Source organism: Hipposideros armiger, unplaced genomic scaffold (genome assembly GCF_001890085.2).
Source record: "Hipposideros armiger isolate ML-2016 unplaced genomic scaffold, ASM189008v1 scaffold_413, whole genome shotgun sequence".
Classification (NCBI taxonomy): domain Eukaryota; kingdom Metazoa; phylum Chordata; class Mammalia; order Chiroptera; family Hipposideridae; genus Hipposideros; species Hipposideros armiger.
In genome coordinates, this window is record NW_017731763.1 from 446,252 (window position 1) to 462,845 (window position 16,594).

At 32.8% G+C, this 16,594-nt stretch overlaps 1 protein-coding gene and 1 long non-coding RNA gene across 17 annotated transcripts in view; one reads left to right on the plus strand and one right to left on the minus strand.

The window, feature by feature from the left end:
• FAM135A (family with sequence similarity 135 member A) overlaps positions 1-16,594 on the plus strand; it is a 102,554-nt gene that overhangs the window by 81,405 nt on the left and 4,555 nt on the right. For 15 of the 16 annotated variants that reach the window (XM_019663984.1, XM_019663989.1, XM_019663995.1 and 12 more), the window contains 5 exons: positions 1,340-1,500; positions 3,447-3,538; positions 4,058-4,155; positions 6,006-6,157; positions 7,715-7,825. In XM_019663984.1, the coding sequence (XP_019519529.1) occupies positions 1,340-1,500; positions 3,447-3,538; positions 4,058-4,155; positions 6,006-6,157; positions 7,715-7,825 (614 nt within the window). Of the gene's footprint in view, positions 1-1,339; positions 1,501-3,446; positions 3,539-4,057; positions 4,156-6,005; positions 6,158-7,714; positions 7,826-16,594 lie in introns of those variants that run through there. The other variant, XM_019663990.1, reaches the window with a different exon arrangement.
• LOC109394166 (uncharacterized) overlaps positions 1-16,594 on the minus strand; it is a 28,116-nt gene that overhangs the window by 1,847 nt on the left and 9,675 nt on the right. The window contains exon 2 of the long non-coding RNA XR_002126399.1: positions 260-315. This is a non-coding gene — a long non-coding RNA (uncharacterized LOC109394166). The remainder of the gene's footprint in view (positions 1-259; positions 316-16,594) is intronic.

Genomic DNA, 16,594 nt, shown 5'->3' on the forward strand with positions numbered 1-16,594 from the left:
CTCATTACACAATTTGACAGATCTGTAGTATCCTGTATGATTGTCCTGTTCTATAAACTAGACATTCCTGATACAAATTTTCCATTGGTAGTTTTATGTTAGAAATATGGAATAATTGAGGTTAAAACCCTTTTTTCGTTAGTACCTTATTTCTCCCCCATTAACTCCCAGACAAAAGTTAAGTTTTATAAGTCCATCTAGCAAATAAGGACAATATTAAATAATGAATAAGAGGTTAGTAGAAACTTTCTAAACCTACCTGACTCAGATTGCCTCAGCTAAATCAGTGGTTTCCAGAATTGAGATTTCATGGACCTGTAAAAAATCCAGAAAAATTTGAAGATGACATAGTTTTACTAGCCTGATACTGGTTCTCAAAATATTCTACTACCTCACCCCAGATGGAGTTATAATCCCTGGAGTGAAAGGTCTGGTCATATCTACAGTAGATTTTTAAAGTTCCCAAATTATTCTGATTCATACACTTAATTAAGATCCATAGTGCCTAAAGCTAGTGAAACCAGTGAGGTGATAACAACCTATTAAAGAATTACCACCTTCTGGGTACCTCAGCTGTTCCTGAGTCATTAATCAAAACAATGGTCTATGTGTTTCACCCAGTGTATCCTACTTAGTTTAGTGTAGCTTCTTTTAATTTCACTTTTATCCATCCAAATGATATAATATTATAATAGTTAACATTTTTTATCTTTGCAATTGCTGAGTTGATTAATCCCTCATTCCAAATGAGTGTCTGCTGCCAATTATATTTAGTCACATCCCCTTCTTGGTTCTTCTTGTTGCTATTTTTAGAATACCAATTCAAAAAAATACAAATAACAATCTACTAAATACTGTAACTACCATTCTCACTGTTACGCTTTATAGAACAGCTCCCTCCCTTCTGTTTGTGTAAGATTAAAAAGTTGCAGAGAGGACAAGATATGATTACAGGATAAGCATCAGATAGTCATCTTTCCAGCACTTCTCCCAGCTTTTCTATGCATACAATGTAAAACTTTGTATAAAGCGTAACTCCACTCTAAATATTTTATTAGTGGATTTCAGATTTAAAAGAATATGTTTAAAGTGATTTCAGGTTTTAAATGTTCACCCTATTTAATCAGACTATGTATTAAAAATAGTAAAGAAAATTACTCTCATATTTCTAAATCGTTTAGGTGATCCCACATATTTTGATTACTTTAAAATCAAATATTTCTGGGTTTCCTTTTCTCTGAAAGTCCATAAATTCAGCAGATTGTCTTTTTGGTTCTAAAAACTGAATGTATTACTTTGTAAAGAGTATCTTTTATAATATTCAGTTTCCTTCCTTCAGCTTTCTTCAGGCAAAAGAAGAATTGAAGCAACTAAAACTCCCTGGGTTCATGTACAGTGATGTTCCTCTGCTGGCGTCCTCAGTACCTTATTTCAGCATGGAAGAAGAGGACGGCTCTGAAGATGGTGTTCATCTCATTGTCTGTGTGCATGGTTTAGATGGTATGAAACATCTGATGTAACCCAAAGCAACTCAATTGTTTTCTTTTCCTTAATAGATCTCATTTAGTTTTATTTAACCTTTAAACTGAAAAGAAGATTTTTAAATTGCTTAAACTAATTGAATCTTAAATACATTCTAAAACAGGAATATGCTTAATTTTGCTAAGCATAATGTTAGATTTTCTTTTAAGTAAATTTTCCATAGAATTGACATCCATGTGCCAACATGTTATTTATTTTAACTTTGGATTTTTCTGTCTTCTCTCTCACTGTGTTTTTGTTCAGCTGTCACCTCATGGCAATCATTTTGTCTCCCTTTGATAGTCTTCCTACTTCCCTTTTAGCTTGAGGCTTTAAACCTTATGGATTCGAAAAATCGATACCTAAAAATTAAGGATTCACTGATTAATTAGGGTATAACTTAAATTCTAAATACCTGGCTTTAGTGCTATGGTTTTTGCTATAGATGACAGCTATTTGGGTTACTTAACAGACTTATTTTCTTGATAGGAATTATATTAGAAAATGCCAAATATGTTTAGATTAGTGGGGTATTACTGTATTAAGATGTTATTCTGTAAGAACAAATTGAAAAAGATTTATGGATTATAAAAATACTAAACACAGGTCTGAGCTAATAAATGCTCATGAAATTGGAGATTTTTCTTTAAAAAAAAAAAACAACAAACCTGACTCAAGAAATAAAATACCTTCAGTACTAACCTCTTCCACCCCAATAATAAAATTTTCAAAGAATTATCCCCCAAGAAGGATTTCTTGGCCCAGTAAAACCTCTGGCACATTCATCTTTGCAATTTTCAAGAAACACATTATCCCTACGTTATATAAATTGTTGCAGAATAATAGGAAAAAAAGACTGAGTGCAGCCCATTTTGTTCCTTGAAGTTAACCTAACCTTGTTTCCAAGTAGGAAAAATATACCACACCCATACCCAAAAAAACAGTAAGTCAGTTTAACATAAATAGACTTAAAACTGTCGCAATATTGCAGAAATTAATTAATTAATTTTTAAAATGTCCAAAGAATGCTTTAGCAAATAGTATTTAATTCCCAGAATGCAAACATAAGTAAATATAAAGAAATTTATTAATAAAATGTAGTACATCAGCAAATCAAGAAATAAACTATTTTAAAAAATTCAGTATTCATTCCCAATTATAACAATTAAGCACCAAACTTTAAGCCTTAGTTAGCACTAGTCCTAATTCATTAATATGATTAAGCATATACAGTCCCAGCCAATGGAAAACATATGCTTAAAAGTGAAATACTAGAGGTGTTCCTTTTAAAATCAGAAATAAAAGTTATATCAGTGCATGAAATATCTAAAAGATATAAATATTGAAAGGGTAAAATAAAAATTTAACAATTGATAATGACGTGTTTATATTCCTAATTATACCAAAGAGGTTATAAATAGTTTATATTTCTAGATATCTTCTAAGGTAGTAAACTATCCTAGTTTATTTAAATGGGATTTTTATTTCCATACACATATACCAGTACCACAAAAGGAATGTCATCAGATTAAATCTAAATCTAAAATGCATTCAAGGTTTGTTAAATTATCATCTAGAGTAGTGATGGTAAGGAGTACTTTAGTCAGTCATTCACAACTACTCTTGTAAGCACTTACCTAAGTGAGCGCTACCAGTTAAACAAATACACCTTTAGGTGGGAAAGTAAGCAGCAGTGTGACCAAAACCTCCTAAGAAGCAAAATTGTTGAACAACATTGTCTGACTAATGGAAATAGCTTTGCAATAAAAATTGAGGACTCTTATTTCAGGCTGGATTGTCTATTCAAAATTGGTATAGACCATATACTTGTCTTTAAGAACTACAAAAATATATGATGATGCACTTTATACCTTTTACTTTATCTCATCCTTTAGACATAATTTTTCATTTTCTTCATTTTCTAGGTAACAGTGCAGATCTGCGATTAGTAAAAACTTATATTGAGCTTGGACTACCCGGGGGAAGAATTGATTTTCTTATGTCTGAGAGAAATCAGGTACAATATCGCAGTATTTTCAGTGGAAGCAAACATTTTTGTACTAGTTACTACCTATGATTTGCTTACTACAAAATGCCTGTAGTAGAAGAAATAATTTTTCTGATTTCTATAAAATGTACCATTCATACATATCCCAAGGAATTAGAAATCATTTACAGTTCAATTTATAAGCTCTTCGCATGAGCAAAATTTCTAGAATTTCACATCTATGAAAATATTTCATTCATTAAACCATTATAAATAACCTTATGTTAAATGTTGGTAGTGGGCTAACAAACAACAAAGTGAAGTGAAGTAAGTGTTATTAAGAACAATGAACCTTTTTTCTCCTAGAAACTCACTCTTTTTGCTCATTTTAATACAATGACTATTACATTCACTAACTTCTCTTAAAAAAAAACAAAACACTGGTCTTAACCATAGTTTCAATGCCTAAGTTAAAAATAATGTTTATATTCGTTTTTCATGTGATTGTACAAATTCAGTACATAATGTGTCTGTTTTGCTTTTGTTTAGAATGATACTTTTGCTGATTTTGATAGCATGACTGATCGCCTTCTAGATGAGATAATACAATATATTCAGATATATAGTCTAACAGTCTCAAAAATAAGGTAACTTCTATAATATTACACAACTATTTTTATATATCTATGAATTACAGAAAAACTAAATAGAATTTGTGATAGTTTTGTTGTCTTGTTCTGAAATATATGAGACCACAACTCAAATTAACTTACAGAGAAAAAAATTAAAAGATTTTGGGAAAGACCACATATTACATGATTCAATTTATATAAATTGTACAGAATTAGCAAAGGTATAGACATAAGTCTATTAGTGATTGCTTAGAGCTGGGGAAAGTGGGAGATGGGAGGGGGCTGATAGCTAAAGTGTACAGGACTTCTTTTTGAGGTAGTGAAATGTTATAAAATTTTTTGTAGTAGTGGTTGCACAACTCTGAATGCACTAAAAACCATTGAATTGTACGCTTTAAATGGATGAATTATGTCATATATGAATTATATATCAAAAAGCTGTTAACAAAAAGAAAGGTTATAAGGAAATGGATATACTCATATATTAAAAAAGAAACAATAAAAATATTTTCACAGACTATACTTTGTGAGTCAGTTTTCCACAAGCAAGAGATGATGATCAAAATAAACTCATTATTTAGTCAGACACTGTGGATAGACATGAGAGAGAAAAGTATTTGTTTCTTCTAATCCATTATGAATTAAATAAAAAGTCAAAACTAATTAATATTCCTGCCTAAAAAGAATAGAATAAGCTGACTACTTGCATATCCCATCTAGTTTAGAAGAAGCTGACTCTATTCTATATATAGACTTTTTTAGCGTTTGTTTCCATTCTAAAGTATAGAGTAGGGACTAAGAAAAGAGATAAGCAGATTTGTATTTGAAATCACTTTTTAAAAACATATTTCTGTTAAAATATGGGGGGAAATACAAGTTTATTGAGGGGAGGAGAGATTATTTTCTTGTTCTAATTAATCTCTTCATTTATAGAATTTAAAATGCTGTTTCTTTACTGAATTTTCTATAGTGATCTTGTATTCCTTTTATTCATTTATGATGAGAAAGTAATACATTATTTCAGTTTTTTCATTCATCCACAAAAAGTATGCCCTCTTACAGTTGAGACTGTCAGTTAAAACAAACCATTATCCAAAAGCCAGGTCTGGTTGATTGAGGACTGTTAATTACCATCATAACTCTCACCCCACAGCTTTAAGAGCTTCAGTTTGGGAGGGAAGTTTGTCCTGAGCTTCTGACTAGTTATATGTGTAAGTCAGTGTTACAACAGCTTTCAAGCTCTCTTCAGTTCATTGTCCCCAGGGATTCATATACCGTCTTTTATAAAATAATGCTAAGCAAAAGGGTTCTTTTGATTTAAACTTCCTTAATGAAGGTGAAGTGCTTTATAAATATTAGTTATTCTTTTGGTATAACCTTAGACTTATAGTAGGAAAATACACATTTGATCTGTGCCATGAAAGTACTTTTGTCTAAGAAGTTTGCTACTTTTGAGTGTGGACCAGAGAATAAGGGAAACGGGTATATAATTTCTTGAAGTCATCCTTTATATGTACAATTTCATTATTTTGTTTTAAATCATGACTTAAGAAAATAATTGTGTGTGCCTAAGGGGGCAAATTTATCATCTAGTCAATGTATTATTACTTTTTAAATGTATTTATTTCTAAACAGGCACAAGCTATGGATAAACGCTTTCTGATAAGTAATGTCTTGTATCTATAGAGTAGGCATTTAAATTCTATAATAGGAATTTTCTACTATATTATCAAACCATAATTTTAAAACATATTAGAAATTTTTAAATTCTTAGTATTTCACATTAATGTATAGTGATATCAGCTTTGAAATTTGTTTTTAAAACTAATCCTATAGGAGAAATGTCTTTTTTTTTTCTCTTGAAGCTTTATTGGACATTCATTGGGCAATTTAATAATCCGTTCAGTGCTTACAAGGCCAAGGTTTAAATATTACCTCAACAAACTTCATACCTTTCTATCTCTTTCTGGACCTCACCTTGGTACACTCTACAATAGCAGTGCTCTTGTTAATACAGGTAAAAAGTTTTATTGTTCAGTATAAAAAATATAGGGAGAAAATTTAAGTACAAATTTAATATTTTCTGGTGTTTACTTTAGAGCCAACTTGTCATATACTTGGAATTTCATGAAACAAAAGATGTAGCTATTTTTCTATTTTGTCATGCACATAAAATAAGCTGATAACTCATTTCAGAAAATGAATATTATTATAGTGGGATATTTGTCAAAAGGCACGCGCATTTTCTTCTTTTTTTCATTGAACTGTGTAAATACTTTCAGTAAGTGTTCATCTTATAAATTGGCCATTCTGTTCTGTTAGTTGAACAGATAATAAATCAATGTCTGTATTTAATCTATTATAATGTTATAAAATATTTTATATAGTGTGACTTTTAACTTTTCAAACTCAGATTTTGGGTTGATAACTATAAAAGGATGTTATGAGGAAATAAATTCTAAAATTTTTGAAGAATTTAAATTAAACAGCCCAATTTTGATTAGAATAAATGTTCTCACTAAGAAAGATCTTGATTCTTGATTTGCCTTTTATTTGGCTTGGTTTGTCCTTAGATTTTTAAAATGGTTTTTATATTTTAGCCAATTGATTCCCATTGAGAGAATAAATTAGATTTCAATGAGTCTTGAAACTCTTATTTCCATTTTCTCTTCCACTTCTTTGCCTGATAAAGAAACAAAACCATTTTCCTTTGTATCAAATGGTTGTTTTCAAAATATAGGTGGTTCTAGGTTTTTAGTTTCAAAACGAGGACATGAGAAAAATGAAATCCGTAAATAATGATAGAACCCAGTAGGAATAAGATATAGTCCCTCGAATTTCTCTCTTCACTAAAGTTTTCCTCAGATAGGCTTACAATGATCAAATTTAATCAATTAAAGGGTTGTTATTCCTCTTTTCTTCACCTGTTCCCATCTGTAATATTAGAAGCACCATAAATGGAAATAAATATTCCACAATCTTTAAAATTAGTTCCAGAGTGATTAGGGTCTCACATAAGGGGAAGATGCATTTATTATAAATATGGGTAACTGATAATATAAAGAAATACAATTAAATATGAAAGTTAAGTTATAGTCAGCTATTACTAGAAAACACTAACCAATTGCTCATTCTAAGAGTTGGTCCTTATACAATTAGTCTACCATTAACTTAACTGTTACTATTTATAGTCTCAAGACTCTATGCTTAGGCATTTGGATCTACTACTGTGTTGGAAGTTTTATCCCCCTCTGCTTCTTTATAATTTGAGCAAATATACCTGAAGGTACACTTCTCCCAAATTTGTTCTTTATAGACCATTGTTTATTTTATTACTGATTGAGAGAGAAATAGCAAGCCCTCTTATCAACCACGATTAACCCATAGTTCACTTATATATGTAGGTGTATGTTTATATCATCAGAAAATGGAAATATTTTGCAAATATATTAGCCAACACATGCTAATTTGGGGGATATCTTTTTTGAAATGAAATATATATTAAAATTAATAATCTTGGCGTATGTTACCATATATTTTCAGTTATACTTACATATGGTTTATAACTCTTTAGGTCTGTGGTTTATGCAAAAATGGAAAAAATCAGGTTCTCTTTTGCAGTTGACATGTCGAGATCATTCAGACCCTCGCCAGACTTTCTTATACAAGCTTAGTAATAAAGCAGGTAAGTATATAGTAACAGTTTTGAAAACCTTTTAAAAATAAACCTTTAGCAAATAAATTATCAACATGTCTTTCTGGTGATTAAAAAGGTATTAGTTGATTGTAATTTCTTAGTAATGAAATAGCAGACTTACAATTAAAACTAAGCAATTGATAGCATGGTTTAATTTTTCATGATTTTAGGAGCTGCACAGCTTCTTTGAAATCATCCTAAAATTTTTAGCATTTATAATTCATACCAATTATAAGTTAGTCAGTTTTTGAACGAGGCCTCTGCATGTCCTAGCCCGCCTGTTTTTCTAGCTGCCCCTTCCCCAATCTTCATCTTTGTTTTAAACTGACACTTTTTTCCTATTCTAAGTCTATCAAGTATTTCTGGAAAATGTCAGAAACTAAACTATTAATATGTATTCCTTCTACAAATTCTCCGCACTGGACGTCTTGTTATTTGTCTTTCATTAGCTGATTATGTACAGTGTTCCACATCGTGCATGTATTTTCTAAGCTTTTACAGCCTGAAGCCCTCAACTGCTTCTTTGCCATTCTCACACTATAAATTACCTTACTCACCTTTGACCTTACTATATCTCCCTGACTCATCCTCAGACCAATGTCTTCCCAGTACATTCTGTCCACTGTGTCCTTTGAAATCTCTATTTGAGGGGAACAGATTGCTTTCCTCTTTATTTTTTTCAAAGAATGTTATTTCTACTTCCTTCTAAAAGTACAGACATAATTGAAAACCAGATATTACCCCACCCAACCCTCATCTTTCCGCTCCTCTCTGTACAGCAGAGCTTGGCAAACTTTTTCTCTAAAAGGCCAGATAGTAAATATTTTGGCTTTGTGGGCCATATAATCTCTGTTGCAACTGCTCCATAATACCACTGTAGCACAAAAATAGCCATAAACAATATATAAATTAATGAAAACCCCCTCCTTCTTAAAATACTTTTCTCCCTCCAATTCTGTAACATCAGCCTCTCCTGGTTTTCTTTCGTCTTGGCTCTCTACTTCCTACACAGGCTTCTTTTCTTTTCTTTCCCCTTAAATGTAGGTGTTCTTGGGCTCCAGCCTCTGTCGCCTGCCCTTCTCTGTACATTCTTCTTTGATAGCATTATTCCATTTCTATCTTCACCATTAGTAACTTCAGATATGTACCTCTAAGAAAGAGCTCAGTCCTCTGTGCTATGCTCCAGACCTACATGCCTAGCTGCCTACCAAATATATTCACTAAGATGTCTCATGGGTACCTCAAATGCAATGTTTCCAGGCACCTCCTCTTTCCACTCATATTTAGTTCTCTGGATTATACAACTACAGGAATGGCACCCCATCTATCCAGCCAGAAACTTAGAAGTTGTCCTAGACTCTTCTTGATTACTCTCCCCTCACATCTACTGAGTTATCAAGCCCTGAACCATTCAGCTTTCTTAGTAGTTAATGGCAGTTTCTATTTTCTTTGCCACTGCCCTAGTTCAGCCTTCATCATTTTCACTTAGATTATTGCTATGGTCTCCAAGTTAGTTACCCTACCTTCTGTATGGCCTCTTCTCTCCAATCTCACTTCCTCATCAGATACAATGATCCTCTAAAAATTAAGTTAGACCATATTGCTCCTGTTTGATAATCTTTCATGGTACCTTATAGCTTTTAAGATTAAGTTTAGATTCCATGGCTTACAGCATCAAGCCCTTTTTAATCTGGTTCCTGATTCTTTTACTTGCTTCATACCCTACTCCTCCCACATACATATCCTTTGCTTTAGTCATGCCACACATGTTTTATGCTTTCTTGCATTCATCCATGCTTTTTCTACCACCATTCTGATGTGTTTACCCATCCTTTTAGAACTAATTCTCTCCATCTTAAAAAGTTAAACTCAAAGCACCACCTACTATCAAAAGCTTTTCCTGATGCTCTGATTGAATTCTCTGCTCTCAGAGTATTAAGTATATGAGTCTGCCTTTATATCCCAAATCTTATATCTCCAGGACTGACTTCATGCATGAATTCCAACCCTCATTTGCCTGCTAGACATCTCTATTTACATGTCAAACTAAATATGTTTAATACTGAACAGATTGTCTTCTTCTGCTACCTCCTTTTTCATCCCTTTTTTAAATGGTAGTTTAGCCTCTAAATTACTTGGTTTGAAACACTTCAGTGTCACCTTTGAATGACCCCATTTCTTTGTGTCCCACATCCCAAGATTGTTAATATTATCCCTGAATTCATGTTAGCGTTATATATGAACCTTTTTACCATACCCATTATAGTTTACCTCATGTGAGTCATTTTTAACACATTGTGGACCCGTGACGCAGATTTGCGTCTGTATATTTAAATGCCCTGTCCTCAATATGTTACTAATATTTTATCCTTTTTTCCTTAAGTATGATTTGTTGTGACAGCCCTTTCCTACCCCCTCCCCCACACCCTCACATACACACTCAGTTCCTGCTAGTAGGTGTTTAGTATAAATCCATTGAATCAATGAGTGATCTTTCTTATATTATTTTCAATATCCAAAAGCAGGTCAAATATTGTATAGTATACTGAAAATCAAATCCATATATTTGGTGACTGATAGTTCCAAGTATAAAGTAACTTGAACTAGTATACTTAAGCCCCGGCCTTTTAAATCTATTGTTTATCTTCATTCCTATCATCCATGTCCTCCATCCTGCTCTTGAAACGTTTGATATGAACACTAGACAGATTTAATAGTTGAATACAGTCCACTTAATTTGAGTCCTGTTTTAGCCTTTCCAGGATTCTGCTTTAAATGTTATTAATATGATAAAGAGATTTGGGAATAGTAATTTCATGTATTATCTACTACTAGAATCAGTAAAAGAATAGTTCTTTTAAAGATTTGAGTTTTATGATATTGTTTCTAAAGGTGCAAAGAAAACAGTAAGTTACTTATAGTGCACAGGAATATATACTTGATTAATAAAACTATAAGATATTCCTACAAAATCAAATATAGCGTATCATTTTCATGTGAGAAAAACTTACTGACACCAACTAGAACCATTGTATGTTGCTATGGAGTTTGTACCACTGCTCCTGGTGAATTAAGAAATAGATGAAAGGCAAAACCTAATTAAATGTTCCCTGGGGTCTATTAATACTGCATTTTAAAAAGTAAAATTTAAGACTTGCTTATAAGTTATTAATTTATTATTTGCCTTATAATGTGTGGCAATACTCTCACCTCCCCTCTGGTTGTACCAGTCTAACAGTGCTTTTAGGAGCCAAACTTTGAAGGTACACGTAGATATTTAGTTCTAGCTGAAACACTGACTAGTTTACTTAATAAATAAGCTTCAGTTTCTTCATTGGTAAAATGGGAATAATAATACCTTCTTCACAAGACTATTAAAGATTAATTATAAACGATTACCATTCTGAATAGCATGGAACTCAGTAAATGTTAGATGGTAAAAATAGCTCTAAGTGAAGAAGTACCTGAACTAAAATAATATTAGTGTTTTAGATTGTAGAAATTTGCTTTCAGAATAACATGAGTCTATCTATTTTAGGAGATATGTTAACAGAACTGTTTAAAAACAAGCATCTAAATGTCAATATTACTAGCTATAAAAAAGTACTCAAATAACTTATTAAAATTGTTTTTATGTTTTAAGATTTCTACTTGTATGCAGATACAAGTTTATTAGTATACACCTAAATTGAATTAATATTATGATTGGAAAATAACATGAAATAATATTATTTGAATATTATTAGAATATTTTCTAATAATCATGACTAATCATTAAATAATACTAAAATATAGGAATAAGTAATAGCTGACACACATATGACACTTACTATATTTGAGGTACCACCTAAGCATTTTATACACATTGACTGATTTAACTTTATGAAGCAAGACTATTATTGCCTCCATTTTGCAGATGAGGACACTGAAGCATAGAGAGGTTGAATGACTTGCCACAGGTCATAGAACCAGTAAGCACTTGTGCACGGTTCAAGCCATGTTATGTTAAACCATTAATGTATATTTTCCAGAACTTTAGAAGTAATTTCTAATTTCAGTTTTAAATAGCAACGAATATTCATTAATTGATTTTAAAATTCATAATGAATAATCCCTGTGATATCAAAACAGGTTAGCAACATCATTGCAACAAGTTCGTGAGCTTAATTGTCAGACCTCTTAGTCAAATAAGAATCTATTTATTGTTGAAACTTCCAAAACATAATATTCTATTTTAGGATCTTCCAAAAAACATCTGCTTAGAATCTCTTTACCAGCTGTTGAATTCTGACAAATAAAATATAACAGTTAGGGCCGGCCGAGTGATGCGATGGTTAAGAACTGGTTTGGGACACCAGAGGGCCCCGGTTCGGATCCCACATATGAGGGCCAGTGACACTGCCCTCCGCAGCTAAGATGCTGAACAACAGCTCAACCTGGAGCTGGGCTGCCATGAGTCACCAGCGATGGCGTAGGCTGAAAAAAAAAGCCACACGTAAAAAATATAACAGTTAAAGAAATCCCTTGCTGTGTTACTATGGCACAAGATAATCTTTTCTTCCAGCAGATTACAGAGGTGTTTAATAATAGCTATCACTTGATTTGTAAATAACATTTTTATTTTGTTTCTGAAATTGTGGGAAAGAATCAGCATCAGTTAACATTATTTTAGGAAGCAAATTCTTTCAAATATAAGGTTTAAAATTGATGAATAAAAAGAAGACTAGTTTAATATTTCATAGAATATGTCAATTTTAAAAACACAGGTTTTCTCAACCTCAACACTATTGACATTCTGGGTTAGATAATTCTTTGTTGTCAGGGGTTATCTAGTGCATTGTAGGATATTTAGCATCCCTGGCCTCTACTTACAAAATGTCAGTAGCACACACACCCCTCCGTACCCTCACAAACCACAAACCCCAGTGTGACAACAAAAATATCTCCAGACACTGCTAAATGTCTCTCAGGGTGCAAAACCACCAGTTTCGAACCACTGCTTTAGCCAATGCCAGAGAGTAAATAAAAAATGAGTGACTATTAATTGCCTTAAAACATTAAAACTTCAGAAAAGATTAGTCACCAAAAGTATCAGGAAGACTAAGATAATGAAGATGAAAATTACCACTTACAATGTTCATAAATAAATCATGTTACTATACAGAAAAATATTGAAGATTTACTTTAATCTTTTTCTTGGTAATCCTGAAAGTTAACTAAATATTTAGAAATTTTTCTAGTCTAAGTATCTCATTCTGTCGATGGGGAAATCTTGTTACTTTCCCAAGTTAGAACTTTTGAACCAAGAATGAGCTACTTCAGGGGCTGAATGAAGAACTAACCCTAAGGCCGGTTAACTAGGTCATCTTTAAGCTGCTAGAATCAATGTAGATGCAGAGAAGAGGAACCTCAAATACAGAGGCTTCCCAAAATGAAGACTTCAGACATTTTTTATTATCTGGACTTCAACTCATATGAAGTACGTCCATAATTTCCGTTGTGTCTCTGGGCCTACCATGTTTCACTTTTGAGTTTCTACCCTCTCTAGCCAACACTGCTGGACAAGGAATTGAAACCAAAAAATTCGAAGAGTCACAGTCTATCTAACCAACTTGGTTCTTGGCTAACACAAAAAGCAAACCTATGCAGAAGTACAATATTAGTATTAATTTATTGTTGAAAAACTATTATTCAAATAGACTACTAAATTTAGAATGCATTTTAAAGTACAGTACTATCTTAGGAATCACATTTAGAAATATGACTATATATTTTTATCAGTGTCATGGTCTTTGATTTTATTTATTTCATCATCATGGAATCTGAGAATTAAAGGGTATCTTAGAAACCCCCTCATCTACTCTTTGTTGATTTTGCATACTTTCATTCTACTGAGAAGCCTGAACCTGTGGAGACATAGACACTTCTCTCAAGGATTTCATCTAAAGCAGTGATTCTCAACCTGAGTGTCGTTTCTCTATAGAAGTATATCAATCTCTGCAAAGAGCTATTATTTTGAAAAATATATTTAATATAATTTTTCAATGTAATGCCTATTCTTATAACTATAGAAATAAGGCAGTGCCAAGAAATGGCAGGGAGAGGGGATTATTGTAGAGGAGTATAAGGTCCAAGGACTGATTGATTATTTTTTTTAAATGGGAGATAGTATAGTGTTTTGCATACTGATAAGACTGATCTGTACAAAAGAGAAAATTGATGATGCAAGAGAGGGGTGGGACAACTGCTAGAGCCAGGTCCTTAAATAGGCAGGAGGGATAGGACCTACCATACAAGTACAAGGGCTGGCCTGAGGTGGGAGCATGAACAGCTCATCAGAAGGAGCAGGAGTGAAGGCAGAACGTGAAAGTACAGGTATGGTAGGCAGGTGTCTTTTAAGATGAGAGTATGTGGAAGTTCTCTCCTGATTCTTCTATATTCTCTGTGAAATAGGAAGCAAGGACATAAGCTAAGAGTGAAGAGGGAATAGGAGATGTTGGTGACTTGAGGAAAAATAGTCATTTAGGAAAGTACAGAAATGAACATTTTTGAGCAAGGGTGCCACAGGCTGTGCAAATCACAGCTCCAAGGAGTGTTAGTCATGCACACTGCAATATGAATGCCATCCCTGGACTTATGCAATATGGTAGCTCTTTATGGAGAACACAAATAGGTACCCTTTAGATAGATGAAAAAGCTAATCGTGCTGTTATATGACTGGTTTCATGCAGCTTGAGATAAAATGTCAGTAAAAGCATCATACCTAAGAGTAAAAAAGTACAGTACCTAACAACTTGGGAGTGAAGGTGATGTACAGTAGGACAGTTGTGTTCATAGTTTTGGCTTGCTTGCTTACCACTTAAGAGAATTTTGAAAAATTTGTACCCCTTTATATAATGTTAGGATGATGCTTAAAAATATTTTCTATAATTTTAATTAGTTGCAAAAGATGTTTTTTGGCATATCAGGTAGTATACGTTTACTGTAATTATATCTTCATAAAAATATAAAGACTAAACTCATTCAATTAAGAGTTATAGATTTAGTTCATTCAATTCAATTAATAGAAAATGTGTGCCATAAAATCTAATTTCTAATTGGCAAAGCCATTTCTTATTTTCAAATAAGTCAAATCAAACTTACTTTTTGTCAGAAAAAGTTAAGATTTCATCCATAATTTGGTTCCCCAGACACTTTTATAGCCCAGGGATATGCACCATAATAAGCTCTGAAATAGACTGGAGAGATGTCTTTCTCTTGTGAAGTGGGAGAAGGACAAGTCATTTTTTAGAAAAGCACTCATACGGAAATTGGGCTCTGGAAGTCAGTTTTCTTAAAGCTTTGCATGCCTGCCTACACTAAGGAGAGCTTCAAATTACCCCTGGGGTAAATGTATACCAGTTTAAAGCCTTTTGCTCTAGGACGCATAGATGATTCCCAAAGTAGCCCTAATGCTGATGAAGATGCTGTCAAATGAAGCCGAAAGTAGAATGAATTTGTCTCATGAAATGTGAAAATGAAGGGGGAGAAAAATCAGTTTTTCTTAATGAATATCTTTCTAAAATATGTTTTTAAATGTTTGTATAATTGAATTAATTCCTATTATAAACATTTATTTCACTTATGTTCCTAGAATTTTATATATTTAAATTGCCTCAAAATGGTCTCTTCTCTTTGGGAAATAGGGAAGACGACCTTATATTTGGCATAAAGGGTGTGTACAGTCTCACCTGATTGTGTGTGGGTCTACACTGTTCTCGTTAGTAGGATCCTTAAGTTCCAAGGGAGAAAGAGAGTGTCTACAAAGGCTTCCTGTATTCTGGATCCACAGTAGTCCCCACAATTGGCCTGTCTCTAAGGATCTGAATTTCAGTGAGCAAAAAGTATCAAAATTTTACTTGGGAACATTTCAGAGATGAGTTATGCACTACACACCCAATTATAACTTATTGCCATTATTGATTTGTATCTTATTTAATACATAAAATTTTTACTTTTTATTTATGAGTCTGAACCAAATAGTAAAATTAGAACATTACTGGTCTAAAGTAGTCACGAACATAGTTTCAGTACTTAAATGAGTTAATTAGCAAAGTATCCCAAGGTCACAAGCTCTAAATCACCAGTTTAATAAAAAATGAAAGAGACCTGGTAAGTCTGTGGATGGATCATGAAACCCGTTATTATTACTAAAAAAAAATCAAAGCAGATACCCTCTTGACATACTCAAATAAGGAGAAAATATGAACAATATTAGGCAAGAGTCAAGTGAAAACTTAAAAGTAAAAAGTCAGCTTTAAAAGAATTCATATAGGGTGTTTTGTTTGTTTTTATGGAAGAGTATAATATGTTTCTTGGGGAAATATTCTTAAATATTGAGGAATATCCTTTGGAAAGTAACAATGTCATGAAATATTTCCTATGGAATTTTAGACCACCATATCTAATTTCTCCCTTACCCGCCATACCATCACACCACAGTCTTTGCTGTCAGTGCAAACACACATTCCTCTTACCAGCACAGAAACTATTGTACATACAATGAAGCTGGGGTGGGGGTGGGGGGCCATTTATATATAATATATAGAAATTTGTAGAAATAATTCATCAGGTATTTTAAAAGCCATAAGCTTACGGCCAGCCGAGTGGCGCATTGGTTAAGAGCTGGCTTGGGACTCCAGAGGGCCCCGGTTCAGATCCCACATATGAGGGCCAGTGACACTGCCCTCCACAGCTAAGATGCTGAACAACAGCTCA